The sequence below is a fragment of the Apteryx mantelli genome, chromosome 15, assembly GCF_036417845.1.
Source record: "Apteryx mantelli isolate bAptMan1 chromosome 15, bAptMan1.hap1, whole genome shotgun sequence".
Classification (NCBI taxonomy): domain Eukaryota; kingdom Metazoa; phylum Chordata; class Aves; order Apterygiformes; family Apterygidae; genus Apteryx; species Apteryx mantelli.
In genome coordinates, this window is record NC_089992.1 from 364,813 (window position 1) to 387,716 (window position 22,904).

The window sequence follows — 22,904 nt, forward strand, 5'->3', positions numbered from 1 at the left end:
AAAACTGGAGTACTGTTTCCTTAATGGGGAAGCTACCAGCCTGGGCCATGTAAGGGAAAGCAAGGGGAAGCTTTTCTCTGATCCTTGTCTTGTTCCAAAGTCTGACTCTGCAGAACTGATGGTAGCTGGGCACTAAGCAAGGCTTAAGTTTTTCAAAGGGTATGACTGAGAGCTGCTCTTGATAAGCATCAGTGTCCATTCCTGGGCCAGCAGGGGTGAAGCAACCACAGGATTGGTGGGTGTTATGTTTCCTGGCAACAGGGATGAGGAGGATGTGAGAAAGGCATTGTGCTGTGGCCAGGAGAGCAAGAGTGATGGTGCCTGCCCAGATGCCCAATACTGTGTGCAGCAGCTAAACTGAAGCTAATGAGTTTTCATGTGAGGAGAAACAGAATTCTAAGGAAGACTTTATTCACCAATATCTCAGCAGGGCATGTCATCAAACCTACTTCATGTGATTGACAAGGTCCTTGCTTTGGCCTCCATGGTGCTAAGAGCAAAACTGCTTTGGAGGTCTGCAGTGAAAGCTACCTCTGCTTAATGCTGCTTCCTGGTTCAGCCCCACCAGAAGGCAGTCGCCACCCAAAGAGTTGTCTAAGTGACACAGACCTGCTTGGGTTGGCACAGACCTCAGCAAAAGAGTCTTTGAGCGCCTCACCCCGCCTTTCCTCTGTCTCAGGCGGAATGGCTGGGCAGCCAAGGCCACAGTCCAGAGCAGCAAACCAGTTTGCAATAGGTGACCCAGAGCAGCATGCAGTTGAAACAACTTGCTTCTAATAGCAACCAGGCAGCTGTCCTGTGCAGTAGCTGCATATGGGCTGCTGGGCACTAAGGGAAGCACTGATAGTATTGTGGTATTCCTTAATCTAACCCTTAACCTAATGCACTTTCTTTGATGTGTGCTTCTTCCACCTCTTCTGCACTTCAGCATGGGCACAGGTCCTAAGAAATTGGGGGGGGGGGGGGAGTGACTTCTGCAGCAGCTTGCCTAGGAGCTCCTGCTTTCTTCAAATTGTAGGATCAGGTTTTTGATGTGAGACAGCTTCTGGTGGAGGTATTCACAGCGATGTTTCTCCTGCTGGTAGCTGGGATAAGTCTGGGGGAGGGAGGGGGAAAGTACAGGTCAGCTCCTGGAGGGAATCAAGTCCCTACCCTGCATCCAGCCTTACCTTCTTGAAGTGGCTGTATTCATGCAAAATTGTAGTTTCAAGTGCCTGAAACCCAAGAGAAGCAGATGAGCAGAATTGGAGGAGAGCTGTACTGCTCATGCCCCAGGTCACCCACACTTGCCTTGCGTTCCTCTGTTCCTTGTTTCAGAGTCTTCATTTTAGCTCCCAGTTGAATGAATTTCCGACTCACGTTACCAATACGAGCGTGCAGGTAGCGGTACTCTGTGTAGTCTGCACTAAATGCTGCCTCATAGGCTCTGCACTGTTCCGCTGAGCAGATGGTGTGGTATTTTCTGCCGCAACCAGGAGAAAGGGCTTGTTCTTCCTGTGTCTATGAGCCCTCTGCAACAGGGAAGAGCCCTTGCTCTTGGCAGGGCAGGGGGCTGGCAGCGCTATGTAATGCATGGCAAAGAACAGGCAGTGCTGTGACCCTGCTACCTGCCCCACTGAGTCTGGGGTCTGACTTGCAGCCTTTCCTGCTGCTGACACTGCTGTTAGGCAGGCAACTTAGTCTCAATCTGGGAAATGCTGTGGGGCTGGTTCTAAATCACTCTAAGCAGGGTAGCCCTGGGGCAGTGAATGTCCAAGCTTCACTTACCGCAAGTAATCTGGGATCTCTGCTGAGGATGAGCTGCTAGCCTGTGACCTGGCATCTAACAAGGAGCAGAAGATCACAAGGATTAAAACTCCCCTAGACCATCTCTCCACCTCAGCCAGAACCTGCCCCGCTCCTGCACGTCCTGCAAGCCTGAGAAGACCTGTTCCCTGCAAGCCAAGCTTGCAGTCACGCAGCTCTCACAGATACAGAGCCCTGTGTCCCACAGGGGAGCTCTCAGAGGCCTTCTGAGGAGGCCTGGGGAATCCCACTGCAGGGCAGCCCTGAGCACTCTGCAGACAGGGTGCAAGGGCTGCACTGCAACCTCACCTGCTCAGACCCTTGAAGAGCTTTAGCAGTGCAGCTAAAGGAGAGGCAGCCCCAGGCCATAAGGCTGGGCAATTAACCCAGGGTTGCACCTTCCTGGTCCTTGCCTTGGCCTCCAGAACCAAAACCTCTCTGCTTGCCTGAAGTCCTGTTTTGGGCCACCCGCCTCCCTACTAAGACACCCTGGGATCTGGCTAGCTTCTGCTTTGTGAGCAGGCTGGGCCCACATGCCCTGGGGCTCTGTCCATGGCCATTCTGCCTAGACACCTGCTCACCTCTAGGTGCAGGGAGGTGCTGCTCCAGGTGCAGGTCTCCTTCCTCCCAGTCATCATCTGCCTCCTCTGTGCTCACCTCCCTCTCTGAGCTTTGCAGCTCACCAGCCTGGCTGCCCAGGGGCAGAGGCCCAGCTTGCTGCTGGCCCTGTGCTCCCAGCTGCTCCATGCTGGTTGCCTGCAGGCAGCTCCTGTGCCACTCTTGCAAGCCAGGGGCAGGCTCCAGGGCCCGGGACCTCTTGCTGCCTCTTGGATCTGAGAAATTCAGCAGTGCCAGGCGTTTCTGAAATACAAATCAGCTTTGCCTCAGGACCTGTCCTGGACCCCTGCCCCAAGCCTCACTGCTGGAGGGACCCCCAACAGCTTTGATCTGGGCCCAGGGCTGCTGCATTCCTTGCTCCATGTCAAAGTCACCAGACATGCCCTGTCGTTTGGGTTGTGTTGGTAGATGAGGGAACCAACAGCAAGGCCAACCCCACACACACTTCTCGTGGCTCTTCCATGTTCCCCAAACAGGGACTGCAGCTGGGAACTGGAGCAGCTCCACACCCAGCTGTGATTCCCTGCTGCACACTGCACAGGGTGGCCTGGACACCAGGCAGGAGCAGAGTCCAGAGCCCTAAAGCTACTGAGCTTCAGTGGGAGGCACTGGGCTTCACCATGGAGGAAGTAGCCCTGCTGAACCAGGCACGTTCTCCCTGTGCACACACCTGGGGGCTTTCTGCTGTCTGCACCTACAAGGACTTACCACCCCCAGATGGTTTCTCCTGGCACCCTGAGGGGAGCAGCCATCTGGAGACTGCTGCAGAGGCACCAAGAAGGACCGGGCCGAGGGTTCATCGGGCTGGTTCCTGGAGCATGAGAGAGAGACGTGACCAGAGACCAAGACTAGGGAAAGCATCTTTGAACACTCAGTGCCAGGGCAGTGGCGAGATTGTTCTGATCCTGCCCAAAGGGTGCTCAGCAGCTGGGAGTAAATGCAACCTGCATTGGCTGGACCCCAGTGCTGAGCATGCACATCCAGCCCCCCACTCCCCTCACTGCTGCGTGCCCCAGATGCCCCAACCCCACCTGCGCTGCAGCAGGGCAACCTGCTTCCGCTCCTGGGCCGTGTACCCGGGCCAGTCCTCCCGCACCCAGCTTGTCAGTCCCTCCTTTAGGCGGTAGCAGCACTCGGTGGGATCCAGCTCCGCGACCTGCATGGGGAGAGCAGCAGGGTCAGAGCAAGTGCTGTGGTACCTGGGCATAGGAGAGCGCTCTGCACCAGTACCCGCTCACCTCCTCCAGGGCAGCCAGCAGCCATCCCCAGTCCAGCCTGCCCACCTGCATCCCCTGCAGCCGCTGCACGAGCTCGTGCTTGCGATGGGGCCGCAGGGCCAGGAGCTGAACCAAGCTTTGAACAGAAGCCCTAGGGCTGGTTGTTGTGGGCCTGTGCTTCTTGCTCTCTGGGACATGGCAAACAGAGCCCTTTCCCAGCAGGCAGTTCTCACCTGCCTTCTTCAGACCTGCGATGCCTTTGCCTGCACATACATTGAGACAGAAGTGTTGATATCCGAGGAGAACCACAGCAGGACTTTACTTTCCTCCACCACAGCCCATCCCTCCCGGCATGCAGCCCCCTACCCCTGCGCTCCCAGTCTCCTGCAGCCGCCCCTCCATGGCTGGCAGGACAACGCTTTGCCAGCTCTCCCAGTGCCGCAGGTGTCTTCTGCTAACCAGCATGGTCTGCTCCCCCCACATGTGCAGAGCTGCCACCCTGGCCACAGCAAGCAGTTGTGCCCATATCCCAGGGCTGGCAGCACTGCTGTCCCAGAGGAGCTGCTGACATCAGGGGCCCTGCAGCCATCAAACACCAGTGATCTCTGCCAGCATGCTGGCATTGGTCCTTGGTGTGACACAACCCAGCACTGCCCCAGCCTGGGAGGGAGCAGGTGGCTCAGCACCCAGTGTCACTCAGGCCAGTGCCACCCGCAGCACCCCACTAACCCAAGTTGAGCTCAACAGCTGCTCGGCTCCAGGGCTCCTCAGGCTGGGACACATGCTCCTGCAGCACTGGGTAGGTGCTCTCAAAGGCACAGACTGTGATTTTCTCCTGGATGCTGCCCACGCTGTCCAGCCGGCTCTGACCTAGCCTGGGAGCAGACAACATCTCCCGCCAGCCGAGCCCAGCCCTGCTCCCCTTGGCCCCAGTGGTGCCTAGAGGGGGCCCGTGCAAGGTGGACATCCCAAGCTAGCGAGAGAGGAGGGAGTTTGTCCCCAAAGGCTCTATCTCCAGGGATGCCACTGCCTTCAAACATGCTCCAGCATATTGCGTGCCCCTATGGCAGCTGTGGGCTGAGAACGCAGTGAGCTGCTTGCACTGCTCTGAGCTTGCTGGGCTGCCTGGCCTGGTCCACTGGGGACAGTGAGCAGAGCAGGAGGGGACCCCACTGGGACCTGAGCGGAGATTGGACCAGGCAACCCAGGCCAGCACCCAGCAGCCATTCATGCCTGCAGCACCGTCGGCGTGAGCAGGGCTGGGGCTGATGCGGTGCCGTTGGCTTGGCAGCACCGAGCCTGGTGGCAACCAGGGAGAGCAGGAAAGGGGCTGCTCCCGGTGGGGCATGGACAGAGCAGGCTTGCAGCTCCTTTGCAGCCCTTGATGCTGCAACATGTCCGCGGCGGTAGGCTCACCTGGGCACAGCCAGCCGTGCACACTCGAAGCTGGCCTGTGGCTCGTCCCTGCTGTAGCGCGAGAGGAAGAAGGCAAAGAGCCGCGGGGGCTCCCCGGGGCCGCCCGGCACCGTCAGGCACTGCCGGCGGGGGACGGGCCGTCAGGGCGCCCGCCCCGTCGTGCCGGCAGGGACCCTGCCGGGAATTGCACCCGGCGCCTCCCCTTTCCCCGGGGATCGGCGGCTCCCGGCGCCGGGGGAGCGTCCGGGGTGCGGGGCTTCGCTCACACCCGGGTGCCCGGTCCCCCCGCGGCAGCCCCGGTCCCTGCCCCACTCGCCCCACGGCTGCCTTGGTCCCCTCCGGCACCTCCCGCTGCCCCGGTCCCCGTGGCTGCCTCTGGGTCCGCGATCGCCCCGGCCCCGCCGCTGCCCGGCCCCACTCACCCCCTGGCTGCCCTGGAAGGAGATCGCGGGCCCCGGCGCCCCCTGCAACAACAGACCCGGGTGAGTCCCGCCGGCGCCCGGCTCCCCGCCGCCCCGACCGACCCGGTCCCACCTGCCGCCGCTCGCAGCCCCGCAGCGCCCGCGCCGCCGCCTCCGAGAGCCTCACGTGCAGGAGGCTGAGCCGCGGGCCCCGCGCGCAGCCCCGGTACCGGAGCCGCCCGCGCAGCTCCGTCCGCGCCCGCCGCATGGCTCCGAGTGCGCGGCGCCGGGGCGGCACCGGGGCGGTGCCAGGGCGGTGCCGGGGCGGTGCCGGGGCGGTGCCGGGGCGGGGTGACACCGGGGTGACACCGCGGCGGCACCGGGGTGACACCGGGGCGGGGTGACACCGGGGTGGTACCGGGGTGACACCGTGGCGACACCGGGGCCGGGTGACACCGGGGCGGCACCGGGGCGGGGGGTGGGGGCCCGGTGCCTCGTGCGGGGCGCTGGAGCGCGCCGGTGCCGCGCGGCGGCGGCCGGGACGGCGCGGGGCGGCGGGGCCCGGGGGACCCCCCGCGGCAGCCCTCGGGCTGAGCCGGCTATTTTTGCCACAGGCCCGCAAAGCCCCTGCCGTCACCGCTAATCCCCTTAGCGGCTTCCCGGCGTTAGGTAACGGGCGCGCGGGATGCGCGCGGCGGCGCCCCCGGCCCGGGGCGGTCCCGGGTGGGCGCGGGGCGGCGGGGCCGGGGCGGGCTGCGGGCGCGGCGGCTCGGGGCCTGCCTGGGCCGGGGTCCGCTCGTAGCGCCGGGCCGGTGGCGGGCATGGAGGCAGCGGCGCCCGGCGCGCAGCCCGGCGGCTCCCCGGAGGGGGAGGCGGGGGCCGGGGGGCGGCCGCGGGGGCCCGGCCGGTGCAGGGCGGTCCGGTTCCGCATGCCCCCCACCGCCATCTCGGTGCCGTCGGTCCGCGAGGAGGAGCCGCTTTTCTACCGGCGGCTGGAAGAGCTCGTGGCGCCGGGCCCCGGCGGCTTCGGGCCGCTCTTCGCGGCCGACGGCTGGAGCGACCTGACCGGTGAGTGCCCTCGCCGGGCCCCGGCGGCGGCGGCTCTCACGGCCCGCGTCTCGCCCGCAGGGGACCGGCTGCTGCGGAAGCGCGTGGTGTGGGACGGCCGGGGCGGGCCGCGGCCGCGGCCGGGCCAGGAGGTGTCCGTGAAGGCGCTGGGCGCGCTGGAGGACGGCGGCCTGGTGGAGCGGGATCCGCGGCTCACCTTCGTGCCGGGCCACGGCGACGTGGTGCAGGTCTGCTCGCGGCGGGGCCGGGGCGGCCCGCGGGGCCCGCGGAGCCCGCGAGCCGTGGCGCCGGGCCGCGCCCCGACCGTGCCCCGCCGCCCGCAGGCTCTGGAGCTGGGCGTCCCCACCATGGAGCCGGGAGAGGTCTGCTTCCTCCTCGCCGCCTCCCCCTACGGCTACGGCCGCCCGGGCAGGTAGGGCGCGGCCCGGAGGGGCGGCCCGGGGGCGGCCGGCGCGGCGCGGCGCGGCGCGGCGGGGCGGCAGCGGCGCTGTGCCCGCAGGGAGCCCGACGTCCCGCCCGAGGCGCCGCTGCTCTTCGAGGTGACGCTGATGGAGGTGCGCGACGGCCCCGACCCGCGGCGCCCGCCGCCCGCCGCCCGCCTCCGCCTGGGCGCGCAGAAGCGGGAGCGGGGCAACTTCCACTTCGCGCGGGGCGACTTCGCGGCGGCGCTGCGCTCCTACCGCCTGGCCCTGCGCGCCCTCGACGGCTCCGGCGCGGGTGAGGCGCGGGCGGCGCGGCGGGGAGCGGGGCGGCGGGGCCGGGGCCGGGGTGGCGGGGGGACCAGGGGCGGCAGGGACGGGGTCCGGGGTGGTGGGTTCGGGGACTGCGGGGCCGGGAGGGTCCGGGGGCCCCGGGCGGCGGGGCCGGTGCCGCTGATCCCGGCTCTGCCCCGCAGCGCCGCCCGGGCCGCAGGAGGAAGAGGAGCTGCGGGAGCAGCGCGTCAAGTGTCTGAACAACTGCGCGGCCGCCGAGCTGAAGCTGCGGCGGCCCGGGGAGGCGCTGGCCTGCTGTGAGGCGGCGCTTTGCATCAGCCCGGACAACGGCAAGGCGCTGTTCAGGCAGGGCAAGGTGGGCCCCGGGCCGGGGGCGGGGGTCCCGCCGTGCCGCCCCGCTACCGCCCGCTCCTCTCCCCGCAGCTGCTGGCGGAGCAGGGCCGGGACGAGGAGGCTGCGCTCGTCCTGAAGAGAGCCCTGCGGCTGGAGCCGGCCAGCAAGGTCGGTGCGGGCAGGCGGGCGGGCCGGGGCCGGGGTGGGGGGGGGGGCGGGGGGACCTGCGGGAGCGCCCGCTGGGAGCCGGCCCGGGGCGCCCGGCCTCGCCGCAGCGGCTCTCCCGTCCCGCAGGCGGTGCACGCTGAGCTCTCCCGGCTGGTGAAGCGCCGGGCCGGGCGGCAGCCACCCCCAGCCCCCGAGGAGCCCCGCGACGACCCGCCGCGGCCGCGGAGCCCCGGGTGCGTAGGGGCGGCGGGGAGGCGCCGTCGGGGCGGGGCCTCCGGGGCGGGGCCGGGGGTCCCGCGGGCCGGGCTGGCTCTCTCTAGCGCCGGTCTCTCTCCGCAGACCCTCGGCGGTGCCGGCGGCGGGAGGACTGGCCTGAGCGGCCCCGAGCCCCTGGGGGACGCCGCGCCACGGGTGCACAGAGGCTGCGGGGCCGTCGGTGCCCCAGGCTGCAGCAGGCACCGGGCATCGAGCCGACGAGAGGGGAACATGCCCCATCGCCCGCACTGCACCCTGCACTGCACCACCCTGCACCACCCCGCACTGCTGCCCTGAACCACACTGTGCCCCGCACTGTTCCTCCCCCCAGTGTGCCCCACACTGCCCTGCACTGCACCGTGCACTGCACCCCCACACCACCCTGCACTGCCCCACACTGTGCCCTGCACTACCCCACCACCCTGCACCACCCCGCACTGCTGCCCTGAGCCACACTGTGACCTGCACTGCTCCTCCCCCCAATGTGCCCCACACTGCCCTGCACTGCACCGTGCACTGCACCCCCACACCACCCTGCACTGCCCCACACTGCGCCCTGCACTGCACCACCCCACCACCCTCCACTGCACCCCCGCACTGCTGCCCTGCACCACACTGTGCACCTCACTGCCCTGCACTGTACCGCGCACTGCATCCCTGCGCCACCCTACACTGCACCCCCACACTGGTGCCCTACACTACCCCACACTGCATGCTTACACTGCGCTCCTGCACTGCTGCTGTGCATCGCACTGTTCTCCCGCACTGCTCTCCTGCACCACTCCACACTGCCCTGCACTATCCTCCCACACCACTCTACACTACACTGTACCCTGCGCTGCTCCCTCCCACTCCATCCCATAGTGCACTCCACACTCTCCACCACACCACTCCACACTGCACTCTGCCCCGCCCCCACCCTGAGCCACACACTACACTGCACCCCTCACTGCACCACAGCCCTGCACCCTGGCCCACCCCCGCACTGCACCCTGGCACTGCACCCTGCCTTGCCACCACCCTGCACCCCCCACTGCGCCCCGCCCCGACACTGCAATTCACACTGCATCTTGCCCCTGCACTGCGCCCCGCCCCCACACTGCACACCTCCCCTGCACTGCACGCCCCGCCCCCGCGCCAGGGCCGGAGGGGCGGGGTCTGAGAGGCCCCGCCCCCGGGGTCCGGGGCGCTGTTCCGCGGCTCTTACGCCTGCGCGGCAGCTTCCGGCACTTTCGTCCCCGTCGGCAGGATGGCGGCCGTAGCCTGCGGCCAATCAGGCGGGGCCCAGAGGCGCGGCGGGCCAATGGGAGGGCGGCCGGGGGCGGGGGCGGCGCGGCGATTGGCTGCTGCGCGTTTATAGGACGAGGCGGGGCGCCCGGCGGGGGCAGTGCGGGACGTGGCGGCGGAGCGGCGGGAGGCAGCGCCATGACCCGTGAGTGCGGGCCGGGCCCGGCCGGGGCGGGAGGCGGGCGGGCGCGGGGCCGGGCGAGCTGAGGCGGCCGTGCCGTTGCAGGCGGGAACCAGCGCGAACTGGCCCGGCAGAAGAACCTGAAGAAGCAGAGCGACTCGGGCAAGGGCAAGCGGCGGGACGACGGGCTCTCGGCCGCCGCGCGCAAGCAGAGGTGAGCGCCCGCCCTCCCCCGGCGCGACCCGGCCTGGCTCGGCGCGGCCCGGCCTCCCTGACGCGCTCTCCCGCCCGCAGGGACTCGGAGATCATGCAGCAGAAGCAGAAGAAGGCCGACGAGAAGAAGGAGGGCACCAAGTAGCCCGGGGCTGGGACCGGGACCGGGGCCGGGCCGCCCGCCGGCAGGATGCCCCGCGCCGCCCCGTGGCCGGCCCGGCCCGCCGGGGCCCGCGGCAGCGCTCCGCGGCGCCGCCCCCTATTAAAGTAGCTTGTGGAGCCCTGCAGGCCCTGCCTGATGCTGTGCGTCGGGGGCTCCGCACCCCACGGGAGCGCCGCACCGGCGACCCTCATGTCGTATCCCCGCGGCCGTCGTGGGGCAGTGGTGGTCGCACCCCTATGGGCATCGCGTCCCAACAGGTGTCACGGGGCGACAAGGCCTCGAGGAGAGGTGCTGAGGCGGGGTGCAGCCTGCGAGGCCTCCACAGGCCTCACCCCAGCGCTAGGTGGCCTCCCCCTGGGCAGTGAGCCCTGATCACTGCTGTAGCTGTGCTGTGGGGCGTCACAGGCAGGAGATGGCTGGGGGAAGTAAGGGGTGAATGTCCTGGAAAGTGGGGAGCTGGAGAAGGATGGGCGCATGCTGGAAATGCAAGAAAACAAAACCAGGAGAGGGCTCTTTGGGATGGAAAGAGAGGTAGTGAGGACCAGGAGGGAAAATTCTGGGGCTGGCCAGACTAAGGCAATGTGGGCTCTGAGAGCGGGAGCAATGGTGGCTGGGCTTGCACATGGATGCTGGCCCACTTTTGCAGCAGATGGGGATGGACAGGGCTCAGGATAAGGCTGTGCTGATAGGGAGCAGGCAGGGGAGCAAATGCTGGAGGCAGGAGGCTCTTGGGCTACTGAGGACTGCAGACAGCTGTGTTGGACTTGATGCTGTGCAGAGGTGTCAACCTGTGTTTTCAAAGGGAAGACTTTGGTTGGGGCATTGGGGGATATGGGGCAAAAGATAGGTGGGGATGGCGATGGGCCATGCTGCCAAGTAGATGCTAGGAGCAGCAGGGGACAGGTACTGTTTCCTCACATCTTGCTTGTTTCCTGGCCTGGAGACATTAGGGAGGGTGAGACAGGGCAGTAGAGCACTGGGCAGGGGTTGGGGCCCAGCCTAGAGAGAAGGAACCCATTTGGGTAAAGCTAGGGTACCACTTCCCTGGCTGCTTCTCTGCCTAGACAGCAACTTCAGCCAGCAAGCTGTGAAAGTTTACTTACAAAAGAGAAAACATCTCTAGTCCGGAAGCTGGAGCAGGGTGAGCTGCCTGTTCCACAGCAACTGTGTGGACAGTGCTGTAGAGTAAGAGCAGATGGAGTTGGCAGTTGTCTGTGGTGAGGCCGTGAAGCCCAGCAGCCTGCTTGTCTCCTGCACTAGGTCCTGCAGCAGCTCAAAGCTGCCCTTGGAGGAATGCTCAGGTCCGGTCCAGTGCTGTCACCTCTGCTGAGGTCCGCTGTCCTCTTCACTTCCCTGCAGGGTCGAGAGCAGCAGTGTTAGCAGGTCCTGCCTGCCCTCCAGCAGGATGGGAGCCAGGTGACCACTGCAAGCCCTCCTGCAGCTGGGGGAGCTGCATCGCCACTGGGCAGGGGGCTCCTCACCGGGCTAGGTGCAGCACAGCCTCCACCACGTTAGTACCATCCTTAGCACTGGTCTCGCAGAACAGGGCTGAATAGGCCTGAGGAGGAGAACAGCCTGTGTTAGTGGTGTCCCTGCCTGCCCTGTGGGCACAGAGCGGTGTGTGTACTCACCATGGCCAGCTTCTCTCCGTGGGTCGTGTGGACCCCTGCTGCCTCTGGCAGTCCAGGGCGCAGGTCAATCTTGTTCCCGACCAGCATGAGTGGAAGTGGTCTCTCGGAGGCCTATGGGGAGGGAAGGGCAGCTCAGGCCACCATGGGGCACAGCGGTCTCCAGCCCCAGTGCTGGCTAGTGCAGCCCTTGCCTGGGGTGTGCTCTCCTTCAGGAGCTGCAGAGCTCTGCTGCCTCAGAGCTCTGGCTGCCTCCTGTTGCACTTGTGCGGCACCAAGCCTTCCCCAGCACCCAGGTGGAAGGGTGCAGTTTTAAACCATAGAGCAACCAGACCCTCCCCCCCCCAAAAGAAAAAAGGCTCCTCCCAAAGGCTGCCCTTGGACCTTCCTTAAGAAATGGTCCAACTTGCTATTACTTGGGTTCTGCTTCCCTAAGACAGTCTGGGGCACAGTCTAGGTCTCTCTAGGGAAGCCTCAAGGCTCCTGCCCCCCTCCAGGAGGGTACAGTGCTTGTCAGACCCTTCCCACTACCTTGATGTCCTCAAGCCACTGGCGGACCCTGAGGAAGCTGCTCTCGGAGCTGATGTCATACAGGAGCAGCACGCCGTGGGCTTTGCGGAAGTAGGACTTGGCAATGCTCTGGAATCTGGTGCCGGGAAGGGTGTTAGTGCTGTGGGGGCTGCGCCTGGCTCTGCATTCCCAGGCTTGCACCAAGGGCTCCTCTGCAGCGGAGGACAGCCGCTGTGCCTGTGCAGTGACCTTGGCAGCCCTGCTGGCCTGCCTGAAGCTGCAGAAGTGGCCCTTGCTGGCTCAGGTCAGCAGCAGGAGCCTTGGCCCCTCTCACCTCTCCTGCCCAGCTGTGTCCCAGATCTGTAATGTGGTTTGCTCCCCATCCACCAGCAGCTGCTTCACTTGGAAGTCCACCCCTGAGAGAAGAGAGTCATGTGCTGTTCTCCCACTCCCCCCCTCCCCCTTCACCTTGGTCCTCAGTACCTAGCGTGGTGGGGATGTCACCTCTGAATTCATTTGTGCAGAGGCGTAGCAGGAAGCTGGACTTCCCAGCACCAACATCTCCAGCCAGCACCAGCCGGTAAATGGGACAAGGAGCTGCAGGTTCCTCTGTAGTTTCTGGTGCCTGATGGGAATAAACAGGAGGAGGGCTTGGTGGGATGTGGTGCTGTGCCTGGGTGGCACGTGCTCTGCCCACCCTGTGCTTTTCTCCTCACCCCAGTTATGTGCGCCTGGCCAGGGCATTGCTGGTTACCTTTGGTGTGAAGGCAGGAAGCTTTCTCTTGGTGAAGTGCCTTGCAGGGTGGCAGGATCCCTCTGCTGCACCTGGCTGGCGGGTGGGTGCCTGCTGGGTGACAGACATCACGTTGCAGGGCCTGAGCCCATGGGCAGAGTGTGGGGCACCTGGGCAGCCCTGGCCCCACTGCAGGTCTCCACGGGCTGCAGAAGCTGCAGGTAAGCAGACTCGCATCCCTTCCTAGTACGGGTGCCAGGCCCTGGGCAAATTTGTCACCTCCATGTCTGAGCATGGGCTGGCAGGAGGCGCATCCTCTGAGCTCTTGCTCCCGGCATTGCTGAGTGACAAGGCCGTGTCTGTGCTGGAGGCCGAGCTCTGCCGCTGCCCGAGGCCAGGGCTGCTGCAACCTGGGTCTCTGCCTGCCCAGGAGGCCGCAGCAGAGAGCAGGCTGCATGAGGAGTCCCCTGGGTACCTGTGCCAGAGGCAGCGGTCAGGGAGGGGGTGGCAGCGGCCAGTCCAGCCCTGTCCTGGCCATGCTCACTCACCTGCTGTTGGTGACCTCCAGCAGGCTACATGAGGGGGCAGCGAGGGGACTGCCCTGTCGAGCAGGGGGTGGTGACTGCAAGGGGACAAGATGTTCAGCACCGAGGTGCCCTGCAGCTCTCCTGCTCCTGGCGTGGGCTGGGGAGCAGCGGGAACCCAGCAGGCCTGGGACACCCCCAGCTCCCAGGGCTCACACGGGTCCCATGTGCAGCCCCCGCTGTGCTGGGGGTGCAGGCAGAGCAAGCAAGGGTAGCCCCATGGCTGGCACCCAGCATCCCTGCCCGCCCAGCACTGGCACTCTCCCTCCCCTCCCGTGGCGGTTGCAGGCCCTGGCTCTGCAGAAGTTGGAGGCTCACCTCTCTTGGGCTGCCATCCGCGTCAAGCAGCAGCGCTGAGCGCAGGCAGCTGTTGCTCTTGTACAGGCTCCTGTTAGTTGCCCTGTCAAGTGAGAGCAATGTCAGACCCAGCAGTCACAGGGACCAAACTGGAGAAGGGCTGGACCCAGGGCAGTGGCCCCCAGGCAGGCACATTGCAGCCTGTCACCTGCAGCTGTCCCATGCCAGCACTGCCCTGCCAGGCCTGTACATACTGCAGTGTCCTGATGTAGCTCGTGAAGGCCAGGTTCTCCTCTGCCACCTCCCTCAGTGCCAGCTGCTCTCTGCAGAGAGACGCATCATTGCTGCAGGGCTGGACCTGCCCTGTTAGCTGGCAGGGGACTGAGCAGGACCTGCCAGCCCCAGCCCAGCAGGCAGTTCTGGGGGTGGGGGAGGTGCTGGCACAGCCAAAGGCCCCAAGGACACCCAGGGTCGCAGGGGATGCCAACAAGAGGCCTGGAGGGACATGGCAGCAGCTGCAGACAGGCTTCCCTGGCTGCCGGTGCTCAAGACTTGACTGAGCAGGGCAGCGTTTCCTGGGCTGGGCCTGGCCCTGCCCCAGGGCGGCAGGGAAGAGGCTGCCAAGCCCAAGCCTGAGGTCTGGCACAGCCCTGCCTGCGGCGCTGGGGCCCTCCCTCCGCACGGCTGGGGCTCTCATGTGGCACCCGCGTCTCACCGCTGAAACAGCCTCTGGCGCTGAGTGCTGGAGCTGGGGCACATGTGGGGATGTGCAGGCAGAGCCACTCGGGGCTGGGAACAGCCTCGCCACCCCCTTCCCCTCTCCCCCAAAGGTCACCTCTTCTGCTGCTTGGCCTGGTCGGAGAGGTCCCTTTGCAGCTGCTCCAGTTCTGCCTGCAGCTGGGAGATGCTGGCCTTGGCCTTGAGCAGGGTGAAATGCAGCTGCTCATTCTCCTGGACAGGGTGACATGGGTGCCTGTTGCAGGGTCTTGCCTGCACAGCCTGGTGCTTGAGGGTGCTGGCTGCACCCACTGCGCGCACCGGGGAAACGCAGGTCCTGGGGGCTCCAGGACCCCAGCACAGATTCGTCCCCAGACTCCACCTGGGTGAGATCCCCGAGCTGATGCCGCAGCCGCATGATGCCATCGTCGGAGCCCTGCATGTGTCCCTGCATGTCCTGTGGGGAGAGGGTCAGAGCCGCAGCCCTCACGGCAGCCCTGCACCCAGCACTGGCAGGAGCCACTCTGCCAGCACCTGCCGCTCCCAGCCAACCTCCACTGCTCCCGACAGGCCGGGGCCGCAGGAGACCCCCAGGGCAGCCCCACTGCTGCAGCCAACCCGACGGGGACGGAGCTGCGGGAGACCCCCAGAGCGGCCCCGCTGCTGCAGCCGCCCCGACGGGGCCGTGCCGGCCCCCAGCTCCGCCGGGAGCCCCGCGCTGGGGCAGCCCCACGTCCCCCGGGGACGCCCCGTCTGGCCCGGGGTCCTGCACTCACCTCCTCCGGGGCCGCGTGCTGCGGGCGGGCCGGGCCGGTGAGCGCGGGCCGGCAGGACCCTGCCCCGGGCAGCACCCCCGGCCTTGCAGCCGCCCCGTGGGCTCTCGGCGCAGAGCCGCCGGCCCGTCCAGCAGGAGCCGCCGCCGCCGCGTGGGCCCCGTGGGGCGCGGGGCCGGGTCGGAGCCGCCCCGGCCGTGTTTGCTCTGCGGGCGGGGCGGGGCGGGCGGCCGCATTCCTGCGGCGGGGCCGGTACCGCGCCCGCCGCCTGGCCCGGTCCGGTTCGGCTCGGTCCGGGGCCGGGGCCTGGACTCGCATCCCCCCCACGCCTCCGGCAGCCGCCCACCCCGGACCCCCGGGCGGCCCCTCCGCCACGCTCAGCCCTCGCCCCGCACCCTGCCCCTGCCCCAGCTCCCCCCGGGACCGAGCCGCTCTTCTGAGCCGGATCCACCCCGGGCAGCTCCGGGCACCGGGTGAGGGGGCGCCACCGCTGTGCTGCTCGTCACGGTCCCACGGAGGGTTTTGCAGGTGCGACTGCTCTGCCAGTCCTAAGCCCCCCTGGGCGGAAGGGTGCGGGGCGGGATGTGTCTGGCAGGGCATGGCTGTGGTCCCTGGGGAGGGGGCAGCGTTGCTGAGGGATGGGATGGAACCAGCCATGGTGCTGGTGCAGGGCACAGACCTTGGATGCTGGTGCTGGCCATGGGCTGGGACAGGATGATGGGGGCCAGTTGCCTGGGTGCTCGCATTCAGGCATCACTTCTCCATCTTCCTGCAGTGCCCAGGACTGCCAGGCACAGGAACACCCTTCCCACGAGTGCTGCAGCTGGGAGCTGGGTGGGATGCGGTGCAGCCGCGAGCCCCTGGGATACTGCACCACCTCCCAGTGCCTGGCGAGAGCTGTGCCTGGGCCGTGCCCCATGGCCAGCATCCCCTGCAGCGGGGCTCTGTGGAGACAGGCGTGGGGGGTGGGCACCCTCCAGGGCAGCACGCAGTGCCCCCCACCCTGTCCCAGGTGCTGCCTGCTGCAGGAAGGTGCTGGCTGGGTGTCAGGCTTTGGGCAGAGCCAGGCTGCACACGGAGTGCGAGCTGCTGGCGCAGGAGCCTGGTGCGCTGCTGTGGCCCTGCCTGCAGCAGCGGGTGCAGGACGTGCCCGAGGGCGTGCCCGGTGGGGGGGGGTGTTGGAGCCAGGTGGCGCTGCTCAAGGACCTGGCAAGGGCTCAGGGTGCAGCGGGGACCTGGCCATGGGGAGCCTGGGGGAGTCGGGGCTGGGCCAAGGGGCAGCGGGGCTCTGTGAGGTCTCTGCCTGTGTCCTCCCTGGGGCAGGCGACCCGCTGTGATGTGCAGGCGCCAGTGACCTGCAAGAGCCAGTCCCTGCAGGGGACAGGCAGGGACAGCCCGTGGGCTGGGGCAGGCGGCCACATGGGGCCCGGCTCGCTGCAGCCACTGGACCGATGCCCTGACCGCTCATGGGCCTGTTTGGACCAGTGCACCCAGGATTGCATCGTGCTGGAGCCCAGCAGCCTCATGCATCCCTGTGTCTGGGCAAGGACTGGCTCCTCTGGGGCTGGACCAGGAGCACGCTATGGGCACCAGCCACAGGCTGAACACCTCCTAGCCCCCGCCAGGACAGCCCTCCCGGCTGCACCAGCCCTCCTGGCTGCTGTCCCCGTCTCCCCGAAGTGACCTCAAGCCACGGCGGCTGCACTGGCTGGGGCTGGGACTGGGGCACTGCTGGCACCCTCTGCACCCAGCCCTACAGCTGCTGCACGCTCGGGAGGGCAAATGGTGCAGGTCAGCTTGGAGCTTTACATAAAAAATGTATTTGAGGAGCTATTTACAGTGAATGCAGTGCCAGGCGGGTGCGCAGACACGGCGCTGCAGCAGGGCAGAGCCTGCTCCCCGAGCAGCAGGGATGTAGCCCAGCACCAGCAGGACCTGCCTCCTGGAGGGGACGGGAGCACAGTGGCTGCGGCCGAGCACCATCACACAGGCTGGGCTCAGGCCACTGCCCTGGGGGGCTCTGGCTCCGTGCCAGAGCCACGTCCCTGGCAGCGATGCAGCAGGGCGCCCAGCTCATGGCTCTGGTGCAGCAGCTCCTGGACACTCTTTTCCAAGGATGGTCCGTCAGGAGGGGCCAGCAGGGCTGGGGCACTGCCCCAGGTGTGGCAGGGGCCAGCCCTGGCTGTCTCCGCAGGGGCTACGTGGAGATGCTGATGCGCTGCGGGGCACGTCGTCGCCGCAGCACGCGCGGGGGAGGGCTGCTGCGCCGGCCTGGGGGTGAGCCTGGGAGGCACAGGGGGCTCAGCAGCAGCCACAGGTAGAGCAGGACGCAGGCCCAGCACGAGGCCACCTTCACCCAGAAGGCTGACCAGCTGCCGTGCGTGAAGGTGGTCTCCAGCACCGCGTCCTCATAGCTGGTGGGGAGAGGGCAGGCGTCGGGGCGCCTGAGGGAGGTGGGAACGGGGGCTCCTGGGGGTGGCTGCAGCCACTGGGTCACCAAGTGGCTCTGGGCACATCCACCCGCTGTGGACACAGAGCCCCTGGCGCAGCATGGAGCCCCCGGCTGCAGCACCCACCTGGCTGCAGCACCTGCCCCGCTGCAGCGCCTGCCCCATTGCAGCACCTGCCCTGCTGCAGCACCTGCCCCACGCCAGCCCAGGGTAGCTGTGTTCACACCAGCAAAGGGGCGGGAGCGCAACGAGGGCTGGCTGGCAGAGCAGGGCCCTACCTGAACCAGTTGGTGAGGGTCATCATGACATAGAGCGAGGCGAGGAAGAAGACAAAGTGGAAGGCTGAGTAGCTGTACACCACCCGGTCCCGCTCGTCCTGGATGACGCACAGTGTCCCGACAGGCTCCTCCACGTGCTCACACATCTGCTCGGTCCCTGGAGAGCAGGGTTAGGGCAGCCCCCGTGCTGTGGGGCACGCGCCGAGGGCACTGTGCCACCCGTGCCACGAGCGCCTGCTGCCTCTGCACCCACCTCGCAGCTCCTCCTCCATCTTCTCTGGGCAGCAGAAGCAGCAGGAGGGTTTCTGCAAAGTGATTCGGAGCTGTGAGTCTGCGATGGGGTGGGGGGGACACAGGCAGAGCCACCCACAGCCCTGTCCGGGGCTGGGGCTGGGGCCGGTGGGGATGCACCATGGAAAAGCCCCGGCGCTTTGCAGAGGAGCCTGCCACTGCCCTGGCTCCCAGGGCTGGCCGAGGGGCGAACGAGGGCTGGGAGCTCAGGGCCGGGGGTGTCCACAGCGGGGAGCTCTGTGGGGCAGTGTCACACTCACTTTGGACTCAAAGCTGTAGACTTTGACCATCCATAGGGGCCCAAACACCTCAGCGAGGTAGGAGGCTTCATTGCTGCACCCGGGACAGAGGAGGAACCGGTGACACAAGGCACTCAACAGCCCGTGCCCGGCCCCCGTCGCCCCACAGCCCCTCTCTGGGATCGGCACAGCAGGAGCCTCGCCGTGCCTGGCCTGGGGATGCCGCGCGGCCCTCTGCCCCCTGCAGCCCCCAGCTCTGCCGGCTCTGCCACAGCCACAACGAGTCCCCACACGGTGCCGCTCGTGCTGGCCATGCCAGGATGGGACGGTGCCTGGGGGCAGGCTGTGCATGGGAGGGGAGTGTGCTGGGGGCCGAGCTGTGTCAGGGCCAGTGCCACACTGTGCCATGGCCCCGTGCCGCAAGGCTCACGCACCATGCAAAGAGCACGCAGGCGTACATGATGCCAGCCCCCAGGATGGTGACGGTGGTGTCCTCTGCCTGCAGCTCGTCCTGCCGGACACCAGGGAAGCAGACGGTGAGGTTCTGGCCCTGGTAGAGCACTGTGGGACGCAGGGGTGAGACGGGGCCGGCCCCGGTGGATGTGGGTCCCCACAGCAGGCCCCAGCGCTCACCTCTCTCCGGGGGGCGGCTGGACAGTGCGGAGAAGGTGAGGTACATCACGTAGCAGCTGATGATGGAGGCCTGCAGCAGCCCCGACCGCGGCTGCTCTGCAAGGAGAGGGCCAGGCCTCGCTGGAGCCCCGCGTGCTGGCGGACGGGCTCCCTGCATGGGGCATGGGATGGGGCCAGCAGGAGCCCCGGGGCCGAGTCCTCCTCAGGCACCTGCATGTTGGTACCAGGAGGCAGCCAGCCCCGCAGCATGGCATGACTGAGGCTCTGGTGTGCCGTACTGCACCATGCCACACTATGCCATGCCATGCTGCACCATGCCATGCCATGCCGTGCCATGCCATGCTGCACCATGCCATATCATGCTGCACCATGCCATGCCTTGCCGTGCCGTGCCATGCTGTATCATGGCATGCCGTGCTGCACCATGCCACACCGCGCCATGCAGCACTTACTGAGCCGCACGCAGGGCGTGATGGAGATGAAGGACATGATGCCGCAGAGGCTGCCGTTGATGGTGAGCAGGGTGCTGTTGAGGCGGCAGGCGGCCGGGTGGGTGTAGTACTTGTAGAGGAAGGAGAAGGCCGCAGAGGCAAGGGTGTAGAAGGTGGCTGTGGCCAGCAGCACGGCCAGGTACCAGCGCTTGTCCTGCGCGGCGCCCGTGAGCCTGCCGGGAGAGTGGGGTGAGGCCGGGCACGGGGCCCCTGTGGTGTCGCCGAGCTGACACTCACCAGTTCTTGTTCCAGGTGTGCGCGAAGGCGGTGATGAGCACCAGCTGCACCAGGATGAAGGCGAAACCCCCGCAGATGCCCACGTAGTGCCAGGCTGTGGAGAGCAGGGAGCCATAGGGCGGGCGCAGGTTGCCCAGCGCCGGCTGTGGGGGCTGCGCGGGGGCCGGGGCACCTTGCCGAGGGCCGGGGTGGGGGGGTGACGCACCTCGGATGAAGTTGTCCTCAGGGATGAAGAAGCTGGCAGCACAGAGCCCCACCAGCACCAGCAGCTTCGGGAGCCAGAACCTGCAGGGCAGCGGCAGCAGGGGAAGCATCAGCCCTGGCACCCGGCCCCGACCCCCGCAGCCCGGTGCGGCCCCAGCGGTACCCGTTGTGCAGCTGTGCGCGGCAGTCCGTGCTGGAGCGCACGTTGAGGAGCAGGGCGGCCTGTGCCAGGTGGAAGCAGGCAGTGCCGAAGCAGACCCGGTACACGGCCGAGGAGCCCACGAGGCGCTCGCAGTCGGTGCCGCCGGCCAGGTGCTCGCACAGCACCATGGAGAAGGGCACCTGCGGGCACGGCGGGACGGGGCTGGCGGTGTGCCCACTCCTGGGTACCTCCAGCACCCCCAGCGCCGCGGGTACCCCGGCCTCTCCAGTACCCCCAGCATCTCCAGTACCCGTGGGAGCCCCAGCATGCCTGAGAGCCCCAGTGTTCCCGATACCCTCAGCGTGCCCAGCACCCTGGTACCTCCAGCACCCTCAGTATCCCTGGCACCCCTATTACTCCTGAGATCCCCAGCATCCCCAGGATCCCTGATAACTCTGGCATGTACCCCGGTACACCTGGCAACCCCAATATCCTGGGACCCCCAACACCCCGGGATGCCTGGCAGCCCTGGCACCCCTCACACCCCCCAGGACCCCTGGGACCCCAGACCTCTTACACCCCTGGGACCCCGGCACCCCCAGCATCCGCAGTGCCCAGAGGAGCCCAGGACCCCTGGCACTCCCGGGAATGCTCGCACCCCTGGGATGTCTCACACCCTGGGGATGCGCAGCACCCAGAGTACCCCAGGGCCCCTGGGACCCCAGCACCCACAGCATCCCCAGCACCCAGAGTATTCCAGGACCCCTGGGACGCTGGCACCCATGGCCTCCCCAGCACCTAGAGTACCCCAGGGCTCCTGGCACCCTGGCACCCACAGCATCCCCAGCACCCAGAGTATTCCAGGACCCCCCGGCACCCCCAGCGCTGGAGCCCCCCAGCCCCCAGCCCCACCTTTTCCCGGACGGCCTGGGCCACGGTGCGGGACAGTGCAAGACAGCACACGGCAGAGGCAAGGACGTGGAGGAGCGTGTAGAGCAGGCGGGTGCCCGTGGACACGCAGAGCCTGCGGCAGGGGCTGCAGCACAGCTGGGGGGGGGTGCATGGTCAGGGGAGACCCCACGCGGGCCGACCCCAGCACCCCCAGCCCAGCCCCGCTTCCCTTCCCCTTCCCCTGCCCTGCCCTGACGAGAACTCAGTCCCACCTGGCAGAGGAGCGAGTGCAGGAGGTGGCTGCGCGCCTGAGTGCCCGCCATGGCCTGGCCTGGCTCAGCTCGGCCCCCAGCGTCCTCATGGGATTAGGAGGATTGCTGGCTCAGCCCGCCCTGCCATCTGCTTGCGTCGCCTCCAGGAGCCGTCTCCAGGGCACACGGCCGGGAGCAGGGGACATGCCTGGGGTGCCAGGGACCCAAGCCATGGCCCCCTGCCCGGGACCCCGATCCTGCAGGAAGGATGAGGACCTGGCACCTGGCACCCCAGCACCGGGCTCGGGCTGGAGAACAGTGGGGCAGCTCGGTCGGAGAAGGTTTGGCTGCGCTGGTGGGGCACAGCCGGGACTGGCCCTGGGCGCTGTCGGATGGGGCAGGTGTTCGAGCACTGTGGGGCAAGCACGGCCGCGGGGGGGGGCCTGTGCGAGGCCCCAGTGCCAACCCAAATTGCTGGAAGGGAAATCGGACACTATGACAGGGCCGCCAGCAGAGCTGGCAGCAGCTGGGGTCCCTGGCTGCTTGGCCAGGCGGACACATCGGCACGGTGTCCATGTGCTGCCAGCGCAAGGTCCTGTGCCCGGGCACGTGAGCGGGTCAGCCCAGACGCAGCGTCCTGCCGTGCCAGCACTGCAGGCCGAGCCCATCGCGGGCCTCGGGGCTGGTGGGAGCACGGTGCCGCGCTTCCAGGTCAGCAGTGCTGCAGCTGGCCGCCTGCCATCCCAGCGGCTCCTTGCATGGGGCACCCAAGAGCTTCAGGAGCTGGGGACGAGCTGTGGAAGGAGCTGGAGGCCAGAGACACATCCAGAAGGTGTCAGGAGGCTCCGGAGCAGGTCGCAGTGAGGCCTTGCACAGGCGCTCAGGGACAAGGATGGCTCCCTCACCGAGAGGAGTCGGCTGAAGGAGCCAGCTGGGCATGGACCAGGATGGAGGCGCTTGAGCGGCACGTGACGGGTGGCCATGGGGACAGGCCCCACGGGAGCTGGGAGGCAGCCGGGAGCTCCAGCGCCCGCAGCTCGTGGGGGGAAAGCTGCTGCGCGGCCCCGGCCGGACCGTGGGATGCAGGCTGCCACGAGCCCCACGCATGGCCCGGCAGCACCGATGCCCCATCCCCGAGCTTCACTGGGAACGTGAGGCTGGGCCAGCTCGCCGCGTGCTGCTGGACAGGCCGTGCCGAGAGGGCGAGCTGCGATCCCGGCTGGAAAACCTGTGCAGCTCCCAGAGCGGGGCCAGGTACTGGGGAGGTACTGGCCGGGCACAGGCAGCTCCCGGCGGCACGTGGCAGCAGCGGTGCCCATCCGGCAGGCACGGCCGGGCATCTCCGCTGTGAGTTTATCCCACGGGGAAGCCAATTAGGCGGCGGCTGCGATCGGCCGCGCCAGGAGCCCCCAGCACCGCGGGGGGGATCCTGTCCTTCCATCCGACGTGATTACGCCAGGAGCCAAATCGGGATCATTAACCCTCTTAGGCGGCTTAGCGCCCGGGAAGGCGCCCGCCGGGCCGGGCGGGGCCGCGGCGCGGGCAGGGGCCGGGACACCGCGGGCCGCGGCGCGGAGCCGTTTGCACGACAAACGCCGGGGCAGGCCCGGCCCGGGGGGGGGGGGCCCGGCCCGAGGGAGCCGGGCGGAGGCGCCCGCCTGCGGCCCCAGGTGCGGACGGGGCCCCGCAGGTCCGCGTGCAGTGGGGCGCGGCGGGGCGGGACGAGGCCCCACGGCCGGGCCGAGGCGCCGCCGGGGAAACCGACGTCGTTGCCGGGAGCCGGGCCCTGACCCGGGC

The 22,904-nt window shown here is 67.5% G+C and overlaps 3 protein-coding genes and 1 non-coding gene across 4 annotated transcripts; 1 reads left to right on the plus strand and 3 right to left on the minus strand.

Moving 5' to 3' along the window:
- Positions 1-2,522: 2,522 nt before the first annotated feature.
- LOC106494091 (uncharacterized) lies at positions 2,523-3,551 on the minus strand. The gene is made up of 3 exons (XR_010885766.1): positions 3,435-3,551; positions 3,112-3,214; positions 2,523-2,646 (listed from the first exon to the last, which is right to left on the minus strand). It is a non-coding gene; the product is annotated as an uncharacterized protein (transcript).
- A 2,707-nt stretch (positions 3,552-6,258) lies between these two features.
- LOC136993433 (peptidyl-prolyl cis-trans isomerase FKBP8-like) lies at positions 6,259-9,401 on the plus strand. Its single transcript, XM_067305779.1, has 7 exons — positions 6,259-6,732; positions 6,829-6,917; positions 7,005-7,222; positions 7,401-7,573; positions 7,642-7,719; positions 7,846-7,952; positions 8,059-9,401. Exons 1-7 carry the CDS (start codon positions 6,259-6,261, stop codon positions 8,093-8,095), a joined length of 1,176 nt encoding a protein of 391 aa, XP_067161880.1. The 3' UTR covers positions 8,096-9,401.
- A 1,437-nt stretch (positions 9,402-10,838) lies between these two features.
- Positions 10,839-15,147, minus strand: LOC106494095 (ras and EF-hand domain-containing protein-like). The gene is made up of 14 exons (XM_067305404.1): positions 15,004-15,147; positions 14,610-14,684; positions 14,346-14,461; positions 13,765-13,833; positions 13,532-13,613; positions 13,178-13,251; positions 12,909-13,104; positions 12,651-12,743; positions 12,380-12,521; positions 12,231-12,312; positions 11,918-12,032; positions 11,390-11,500; positions 11,240-11,316; positions 10,839-11,111 (listed from the first exon to the last, which is right to left on the minus strand). The coding sequence occupies exons 2-14, from the start codon at positions 14,679-14,681 to the stop codon at positions 11,015-11,017; spliced, it is 1,326 nt and encodes a 441-aa protein (XP_067161505.1). The 5' UTR covers positions 14,682-14,684; positions 15,004-15,147; the 3' UTR covers positions 10,839-11,014.
- A 1,982-nt stretch (positions 15,148-17,129) lies between these two features.
- SERINC4 (serine incorporator 4) lies at positions 17,130-21,179 on the minus strand. The gene is given in 11 exon segments (XM_067305686.1): positions 17,130-17,414; positions 17,729-18,033; positions 18,280-18,352; positions 18,693-18,819; positions 18,892-18,987; positions 19,344-19,555; positions 19,620-19,713; positions 19,825-19,904; positions 19,987-20,165; positions 20,878-21,012; positions 21,129-21,179. Coding segments are annotated over 11 exon segments (1,569 nt in total). The 3' UTR covers positions 17,130-17,197.
- Between the last annotated feature and the right edge of the window lie 1,725 nt (positions 21,180-22,904).